The sequence below is a fragment of the Daphnia pulicaria genome, chromosome 7 (genome assembly GCF_021234035.1).
Source record: "Daphnia pulicaria isolate SC F1-1A chromosome 7, SC_F0-13Bv2, whole genome shotgun sequence".
Classification (NCBI taxonomy): Eukaryota; Metazoa; Arthropoda; class Branchiopoda; order Diplostraca; family Daphniidae; genus Daphnia; species Daphnia pulicaria.
The window spans coordinates 11,189,943-11,199,442 of record NC_060919.1 but is presented as its reverse complement, the minus strand read 5'-3'; the positions used below and the strand labels follow the sequence as shown (position 1 = coordinate 11,199,442).

At 38.5% G+C, this 9,500-nt stretch overlaps 3 protein-coding genes across 3 annotated transcripts; 2 read left to right on the top strand and 1 right to left on the bottom strand.

The window, feature by feature from the left end:
- Nucleotides 1–450: 450 nt before the first annotated feature.
- LOC124348385 (DNA replication licensing factor mcm7-like) lies at nt 451–3,799 on the bottom strand. Its single transcript, XM_046798586.1, has 15 exons — nt 3,647–3,799; nt 3,488–3,588; nt 3,172–3,431; nt 3,039–3,109; nt 2,862–2,971; nt 2,659–2,796; nt 2,409–2,591; nt 2,127–2,347; nt 1,933–2,009; nt 1,660–1,871; nt 1,415–1,596; nt 1,189–1,340; nt 1,026–1,126; nt 852–961; nt 451–785 (listed from the first exon to the last, which is right to left on the bottom strand). The coding sequence occupies exons 1-15, from the start codon at nt 3,681–3,683 to the stop codon at nt 584–586; spliced, it is 2,157 nt and encodes a 718-aa protein (XP_046654542.1). The 5' UTR covers nt 3,684–3,799; the 3' UTR covers nt 451–583.
- A 988-nt stretch (nt 3,800–4,787) lies between these two features.
- LOC124350984 (single-stranded DNA-binding protein, mitochondrial-like) lies at nt 4,788–5,656 on the top strand. Its single transcript, XM_046801717.1, has 3 exons — nt 4,788–5,083; nt 5,146–5,265; nt 5,321–5,656. The coding sequence occupies exons 1-3, from the start codon at nt 4,912–4,914 to the stop codon at nt 5,527–5,529; spliced, it is 501 nt and encodes a 166-aa protein (XP_046657673.1). The 5' UTR covers nt 4,788–4,911; the 3' UTR covers nt 5,530–5,656.
- Nucleotides 5,657–7,280: 1,624 nt separating this feature from the next.
- LOC124348718 (E3 ubiquitin-protein ligase RNF113A-like) lies at nt 7,281–8,381 on the top strand (the record flags this gene model as incomplete). The annotated part of the gene is given in 3 exon segments (XM_046798993.1): nt 7,281–7,512; nt 7,596–7,779; nt 7,845–8,381. Coding segments are annotated over 3 exon segments (756 nt in total), but the record flags the coding sequence as incomplete, so codon positions are not given.
- Between the last annotated feature and the right edge of the window lie 1,119 nt (nt 8,382–9,500).

Here is a 9,500-nt window from a genome sequence, read left to right as displayed (position 1 = left end):
ATTACTGGACTTAAATAAAGATGCTCAGATATTTTAACATACTGTTACGCACAGAATAGCAAAACGTTGAATGATCGAGACATTCTTGGAAATTACGTAAAGACGCGTAAAGAGGACGACTGTTATGAATACATGACGATATGAAGTCACCCTGACCCTGGTTTCCCCTATATATGAGATGACCCCCTTTTAGTTTAGGGTGAGAGTTCAGTCTGACCATGTCTGACGATGTCTGGTTTGGTGGTTTGTGGGTCTATTTTTGCTGTCTGGTGTTGGGCACTGTTGTCTGAATGTGTGTTGTTGTGACAGTACATGTGCTTTTGAGGAGACTTGGCTCGTAGAATAGAGAGAGCCAAGTCATATCGACATTTCGTATCGGCCAACTATCGGCCCGAGTGGGCTGTGTTACTTGAGAACTCAATTTACTTCATAAAGACTCTTCGCACTTGGTATTTCTATTAAAAAGTGTATTGGATAAATTACATTATCAAAAAAGTAGTGCGATTACATTGGTGAACGGAAAAATGAATAGCTCAGAATTGTGCACTTCATACCAAACGCCTTGTTACGAAGACAACAGCGTTTACACAAAAGTTAAAGTTGTTCTGGTTTGATTGATCTGCCAAACGTTGAGTTCCTCGTACTCTTCCACGCAATCGTCCACCTGAGCCGGAGTGAAACCTTTAGTGGTGCAACGTTCAATTACGGCCGACATTTTAACAACTTTGTTGTCGCCGGCTAAGTCCCTAACTAAAGCATAAATCTGATCCTTGGCGCTTGCAGGTCTTAAAAAAATAAAAAAAAATTAATAAGCCATTACAATAATTTACACATGAAACAATATGAGATACCTTATTGGGCGCTGATCGTGATGATTCAAAGAATCCTTTGACATTTCCATGAGACGCATTGCTTCTCTAACATCTTCTTTTTCCACTTCCTCAGCCAACCTAAGACGTGCCTAAAACACGTTAAATTAGACAACTTAGTGTGAAATATGGCGTAAATAACATAAGTATAATTACCAATGCTGTTGATAAACGCAGAATACCCAATAAATTACGGGCCGAGGTGAATGTCATGTCTTTGTTATTTCTTGCTTCTTTACGCATTTCAACATAAGCGCCTATTATAAAATATTTTTAATTATTCAACTAGTATTAATAGGAAAGTCTGATGTGTCCATACTGACGATGTAGTCGGTCAAATGTTCTGGGACAGAAGGCTGTTTTTGACGACAGAGAGCAATATACCGTCTCATTAGTTTCATATCAAGCGGCTGCACGCGTGTAGGAGGTTGACAGTAGTGCTGATGAACATACGTAATATGTCGTGCCAGTCTGCCAAATGATTCAATGGGTAAGAAGGCAAATAAGTCAAACTCAATAAGGAATTAAGACAACCAAAGTTACACCTTAAGTCATTCTCTCTGTCTGAGCGATCTTGAATCAACCATAAAACGTCAAAACGCGAAAGAAGGGCTGCTGGTAATTGAATATTATGTTCAACAGATTTTTTTGGGTTATATCGACCATAAGCGGGATTGGCAGCTGCTAGTATGGAAACACGGGCATTAAGTGTAGTCATGATTCCTGCCTGAAATATTAATGGTAAGTTAAATAAAAACTTAATTTTAAATTAGTGTTTTGATGAATTTACTTTGGCTATTGAAATAGTTTGTTGTTCCATGACTTCGTGGATAGCCGTACGATCAGACTCAGGCATTTTGTCAAACTCATCAATGCAACAGACACCCTGATCAGCCAACACAAGCGCTCCTCCTTCTAGGGTCATTTCACCCGTAACTGGATCTTTCAGCACGGCAGCAGTCAAACCGACACCAGAAGATCCACGTCCTGTGGTATACTGACCTATTTTTTTTTAAATTATTATTATTGTTTTCAAACGTACATTTTGGGCTATTTAAAATACTTCTTGGGGCTAGACGATCGATGAACTTCAGTAGCTGTGACTTTGCAACACCAGGATCTCCCATTAGACAAATATTGCTGTGACGTAAGATAAATAAAAATAATTAGATTAATTTAATACTATTCCTATTCTGTTATGATTCCATGATTTTTTTTTAGAAAACATGCATTTATATAAAAAGAAACTAGCCTTACATCGTTCCACGAATTTTCATGCCATTAGGTTTTCGATCAATTCCACCAACAAGCAACAACAACAGCGCTTTCTTAACGTCTTCGTGTCCGTAAATCTCTGGTGCGATGCTTGTAGCAAGCTTCTCGTAAAAGTCTTCTTCGCCGATTTGACGCAGTTCTTCTTCTGTCAGAGTTTCCATGCTCATTTCGTCATCTTCGGTTTTGTTTAACCTAACTACTCTCTGTCAGCAAACAGTTAAGAGCTAATGAACACTATTCAGAATGGAGTTCTAACATATTTACATGTGCTTCGACATAAGCTTCGGAAAGAAGTCCTTGCATTTGTTGACGAAAACCTGCTCGCAACATAGGAAGGAAAATGCCTGTAATGCTGACATGATCTCCAGGTTGAGACAAACGCGTTGTTTCGCCCCGACAATAGACGGTCAAGCACCGCGGTACGTGGCCAACCGGCACTTGATCACTCTTTTGACAAAACAAAATGGTTACATTATGAGTAAAAGTTTAAGATTTTTTTTAAATATCAGATTACATGTTCCTGTATCTTCAGTTCTTGAAACTTGACAAATTTAGAGCCACGAGTTTGAAGATACAAGCGACCACCACTCTTATTCACTTTGCAATCATCAGTGGGACACATCAACAGCGGCATAAAAGATGTTGAATTAATCTAGAGAAAATACCATATTTAGAATTAGAGGAAAATAACATCAGTGTAAGCTTCTTTGAAATTACAGGTTGATAAGTTTCAGCACCACACTGGTCACATGTATATGTTGCTACCTGCATCATTGGTTTCACTTCAGTGCAACGTGTTACTATGCCACGAACTGTCACTAGTTTACCTAGAATGAATGTGTACAGAAAACTTTTTTAGAAGCCTATCACTAAGCTGAATAATAAATTGCCTACCTATATGAACAGCTTTTACTTCTCTAATGGGTATAGCCTTCTGCAAAGAAGGAGATTTAAAATAAACCTCACTAAAAAAAATGATTGCTTCAGAAGACATTAATTATTTCAAGAAAATATTAGTGTAGATTACAATCTGCGCATCAATTCTGGAGGATACTTGTGCAGTCTATTTGGTTCATCATTTTGGTGCTGATTTTCAACTATCAGGCGATGATTAATGTAGACATCAAGGGCATCCTTTGCTTCAACATCATGCTCTTTATAGTTGGGTAGCATTTCTTGAACAACTTCCCCAAACAGCAAAGTGTATCGTCTACCATTGTCAACTATCTGTTCTGCTAATTCATCATCAAACTCAGCAACATCTTCCAAATCAATCACTAGTTCAACCTACAACAATCTTGTTTTAAAATAAATTTACGATTGCGAATGTATTTTTACTTTACCTGCTCACGGTGAGCAATTCTAGTTAACTGAGTGGCATATTTGAAGTCTTTACCGTTTTTTCCCACTTTGTGAAATTCGGCGAAAAACGTTTTAATTTTTTCTAAAACAAAAAAAAAAAAATAATTCCAATATAGAAATGAAATAAGATATTAATTTACCCTTTTGCGCGTTATAATCTACCGGATTCAGAGCCATGTTAAAAGGAAATCGTAGATGGATAACTGCCTAACAGAATCGGTTTATGTTAATAACTGACTCCCTGTGCTGTGTGCTTAACACTGTTTGACAAGTTACTTGGTTTATTGTTCTGCGCAGAAATGGGCGCGAAACGGAGCCCTAACAAACAGCGCTCTGCTGCCATATTTATGTAGTTCTTCGCTTTCATTTTTTTTTTTTTTTATGTATCCCCAGAGTGTATCCCGAATCCCGATCCCATTGGCGCTGTGGCCCGGACCTTTTGGGACGGATTTCTTCTTATATCAGTCAAATTATTAAGCGGTTGTTTTCCTTAATGGGGTTGGAGCCTGATCGGCGTTTTAAAAAAATTTACCGTCCCGCTTGACTGGCTTGAGGCTTGCATCATGTAAAATAACCCAGGTCACGTTATGTCCTGGGTATTAAATCAGGTTAAGGCATGGGTATGGACAGGAGTATGGAGAGATGTTGCCAATGACCATGTTAAATTTCCCATAAGGAGATTCAACGGGAAGCTACTTTTTTACTAGCGACATTTGTATGGACATGATACGGTGGCCTCTTTGAATCAACGCCATCTAGGCTGTTGCGACATACGGACATTCAAAGGGGCCATTTAGTAAAATGAGCGGAGCCCCTTCTATGGGCAATTTAACATTGTCATTGGTAACAATCTCTCCATATGTATATGGTATGGAGAGATGGTTTCCAGTCTCAATGATAAATTTCTCATAAGGAGTCGTCCGCTCATTTTACTAAAAGGTCGAGTTGACTGTATATATGTCGCAACGTCTTAGATGGCGTTGATTCAACTCGACCTCCATCCAAAATCGCTAGTAAAAAAGTAGCTTCCCGTCGAATCCCCTTATAGGAAATTTAACATGATCATTGGCAAGTGGCAACCATTTCTCCATACTCCTGGTTAATAAGGGCACATTTTCAATTTTTATCGATAAATACAATGACTGCGGTAATGAGAACTCGTTTTATCATTATCAATCATAGCTATCTTCAAACTCATAAAAAAGATATAGATTATTAATTTAGAATTTTTTTTTTGATTTTTATGGATCTGGTATGGAATGATTGTTTTATGTGGCAACATTGTTATTGGTAATAATTAACAAACTCCTCAAAATCCAGAAATTTTTTTTAACACAAGTGAAACTTAAAAAAATAAAATACAGTTTTTCTCTTCGTCTCTCCAGATAAATAAGAAAGAAAAGAAATGTTAACGTTGAAATCAGGAAGTCGTTTCATTTCAAATATGTCTAGATTTGCGTTGAGTCGACAAATATATTTGTCATGTCGGAAACAAGTTGATTCTGATGAATGGAGAACTCACCTTACAAACAACAACACTGGCGGAACTACCCCTCTTACAGTTGGTGTGGAAAAAAGTTAGTTTTAAAAGATTACATTCATTTATATAGTATTTAGGTTCTAATGTTCTTTTATGTAGCTATTAATTCGGTGACTCTGTTGGGTAGAGTTGGCTCAAATCCTGTTAAACGTGGTTCTTTGGAACATCCAGTTGTTACATTTTCTTTGGCTACAAACTCAAACTATAGTTATCCCAATGGTTTGTTAATTGAAATTTAATTCAAAATATTTTAAACTGATTTGTTTTCCTAAAGGAGATGTCAACCAGAAGACTGAGTGGCACAGAATTTGTGTGTTTAAACCTTACCTGAGAGACTCGATATTAAAGTACACTAATAAAGGACAAAGAGTTTTTGTTCAAGGAAGAATCATCTATGGAGAAGTAAAAGAACCTGAGGGTAATTTAAGGTACACATGTTCAATTGTTGCAGATGATGTTATCTATTTTAGAAACAATTCATAAAAACAAATGAAAAAGTCAAATAAAAATGTGTGCGATTGATTATGAATTGCTCCTGAATCTTTAGTGTTAAACAGTATCAGAGCTTTCTGATATGCATGAGTAAAATAAACTAACCAATGAGAATGAAGATTTCCCGCTAGTAAATATTTTAATAACATTTTAACAACAGTACATATAAATGTATCAGTATTGTAAAGCGGACTTTTCTCCATGTATTCATGTAATACTTCTCATAGAAAACCCAAAGAATCAAAATTGAAAATTGAGAGAATAATACCTGGTAATCCATTTACTTAACCAATTATGTAAAAACGCCACTGGGTGTCGGCCTTCGAGATGTGGGGCTGCGTGGGCCGAACCGTCGGTTAGTTGTCATGTCGTCAAAATTTTGTGAAATGGTTAGTTGTAAAATAAAATCTTACCGTCAAATATGGATCATATGAACTATAATACATGATTTCTGTACTACTGATTAAATGGTGCTGCGGGGCTCCTCCCAGCGCAAATATTCAATAATTAAAAACCAATGGGATAAATTTCTAATCAAGTACCGATTACATTAATCAATATTGCAATAATGCATATAATTTAATATCGCGATGGCTAAAATAGGTAAATAAACTAAAATATAAACTAAAATAGATTAGATTAAAAGTGCTAAAGTGCAGAACGCTAGGGCTACGGCGGGTTAATTAGAATTTGTCATTGCCACTAGATGTCGCTACGCGGAGGACTGATGAATGAGTACAGGGGTAATTTTCATGTTCGAGTCTATTACCACGCCGTTTTTCGTGACGCGACGCTATAGTTTATACGTCGCCTAGTTCCACGACCACGATATGTTTTCTTGTCAATAAGGCCTCTGCTTGTCTATTGACACGAAAGCCTATTGACCCTCTCGTTTTCGTTTCTAGTTTTGGAGATGTGACTATCGCAACGACATCTTTTGTTGCTTTTATTAATTTTTTTGCTAATGTCACGAAATTCAATTGGTCCTCTTTTTCCTTCTCTTTTTGAAAATTTCTACCAATGCGCTTTGCTCCTTGGTGAGCTTTGATGAAGCGCTGGAACTTTTAACCTGCGAGACAACAAGTTAGGTCATAAGCAATACTCGAGGTGTTGTTTAATAAATGCAAATGCATACCAAACTCTCCGTGAGACTGCCGATGCTGGAAACAAGTCCGGTGATGACGGCTTTGCGGTAAGTGTTGAGTCGCATCACCTTCATCCACAAATCGAAACATTCCTTCTCGGTCGAAATGTCCAGCGGAGGCGGTGGAATGATGGAACGCAATTCTTCCAACTGCTCAATGTGAGGAATGGTGGAATCACTAAAAGAAAAATCAATTCGTTATAGGTATTGAAGTTAAGAATTAAGTTGTTTTCTGTAAGTACCAGTAGACGAGAGAAGAAAAGAAGTTGGGGGCCAATAACCGGTTACGACGGATTTGTTCCGTCGATTGTTTAGCCACCGCATGCAATACGGAGCGGATCAGGTCAGCTTCAAGTAGGTCTGGTTGCGAGGTGTTGGTCAATACCTAAACAACCTGTAGAAATATTCAAATGTTTTCTTTCGATTTATTTTATTTGAAATAAAAGAATTCTAAACGGAACCTGAATAGAATACATTGCCGATTCAAGGACGATAGCTCCAATATTCCACGGCTATCCACCGTGTAATCTTCACAATCTTTGCAAAGTAGGTCAACTTTTAATTTAAAAATGAACCAAAATAATTCTTTTATCTTTTGACAGTCCAGCAGGAGCTGAAAGGCAAAGCAGATGACAAGAAATATCGTGGCCTGGCTAACTATGCCCAGTACTACGAGAAAAGAGATACAGCCCAAGGAAATGCTGCATCTGCCAATGTGAGAAAAGGCCCGCCCATGCGAGCCCCAGCCAACATCGGGTCAACAGTGAGATGGGATTACCAACCAGATCTTTGTAAAGATTACAAGGAAACGGGTTTCTGCGGTTTCGGAGGTATTCAAAATCTAACCAAAAGTTTTTGGGGTTATTATCATCATTCAGTTGAACTTTTATAAAGCTTTGCTGTGTTTTATTAGACAGTTGAAAGTTCTTGCACGACCGTTCCGATTATAAATTCGGATGGCAGTTGGAGCGAGAAGAAAGGGGAAAAGGTGAGCCGGCCGAAGACGACTCAAAGTATGAAATACACTCGGACGACGAAGATTTGCCCTTCAAGTGTTTCATCTGTCGCGAGTCGTTCCAACATCCCTTTGTCTCCAAGTAATAAAGACTCTCTCCTATTCATTTATAAGAAGGAGAATTTAACGCAAATTTTGACACGGCAGGTGTAAGAATTATTTCTGCGAGGCCTGCGCCTTGAAACATTACCGCAAATCGCAGCGGTGTTTTGTTTGCGGCAAACAAACTTTTGGTGTCTTTAACCCGGCAAAGTGCCTCATTGAGCGGCTCAAGTTGGAGGAAGAAGGCAAAACTTACAAGGAAGCAGACAGCGACGAGGAGCTCAACAACTTGGAATTGATTATGCAGCCGTCTGGCAGCACTACTGGTAAACCTAAGGGAGCAACAGCAGATGTGGAGGAGCCCGTTACGGAGATTGAGCACATTCACTACGCAGACGAAGGAGTCGTGGCCAACGATACGGATTCAGATGATGACAGCGATTGAGGATAAGATCATCTTTATTTTTTTTCCCCTACCATTCACGTGTAAGAATACATTATTTTGTAATTCCTTTTTTTTTAAATAATGCTTTGAATTGACGTATAAAGTGTATTTAACTTTAACGAGTGAATTTGCATAGGCACACAATTTAATTTTTGTTTTAATCATTTCATCAATTCATTAAAATTTATCAAGACTCATCTTCAGAGTCGTCCTCCTTCTCGATCAGTTTCCATTGCTCGGCGATTTCCAGGTGTTGCAGACGGCCCCGTCTGTCTCCTTACTCCATCTATGAACCCCTTTCTGTACTGTATGGGTGCCCTGAGGGCCCTTGTGATTGCCATTGTGACCGCCAGTGGGCGCGACTGTCATGTGACGGCCGGCACACGAAAGAGCAGTGAGAAGATCTCGTGTAGTAGTTGAGACGAGTGCGTCTCTGTAAGACTTACTGTCGTAAGCAAGTTGAGAGAGAGCTTTGGCTTAAACACCTGGCTCACTCGCGGTATTGTGTTTCGTGTAAGTAGAATATACTCGTGTAAGCACCCCTATTTTGTGTGTCGCGTGTTTCCTTATTCGAGTAGATTGCAACATTTGGTGTCAGAAGTCGGGCACGGGCCACCGAACAGTTCTCTTTTTTTTGTTTTGTTGGTAAATTTTGTTGCTTTTCTTTTTTTTTTGAGAACTGCCCGTGCAATATCCAAGTCATTTTCTTTTTTTTGATAACGCCCCCTCGTCTCTTTCGTTGATTTAGTTCATTATTTATGGTTTTTGTGTCTTGTGTATGACACACGAGAATTTTTTTTTAGTAATCGATTATTAGTTGAATCAGTTTTTTTTTGTCACGTCATCAGCCCCCCCCCTTTCAATTTTTTTTTCTCGTGTTGAAAACGCCCCCACCCACCCTCCATAACATTTCGCGCGTAAAACCACGTGGCCCGTCGAGGCATTGAAACAATTCTTTTTCTTCTTTTTTTTTGGCTTATGGAATCTGCGAGATAGTCGCCATTTTCTTTTTTTTGTACTTCGTGTGAATGGGCTTTTGGCTCATGTTAGTAGATAATTATTAGTACTTTACGTTTTTTTTTCCTCGTGTGTTCGACCACGTCGTTGTGTGTCGTTAATATCACCTAAATTTGATTGAAGTTTCTTTATTAATATTTTTTGTTTTGCGTTCCGTAAGTCGGTCATATTGATAGTTTTTTTTTGGTTGTTTGAATTATATGCCGCCTAAACGTGGAGAATCTACAGTGCCATTTCAGATTAGGACGCGTTCAAACACCCAAACCGCCGTCACACCGGTGACACGTGCAAGAGTAGTA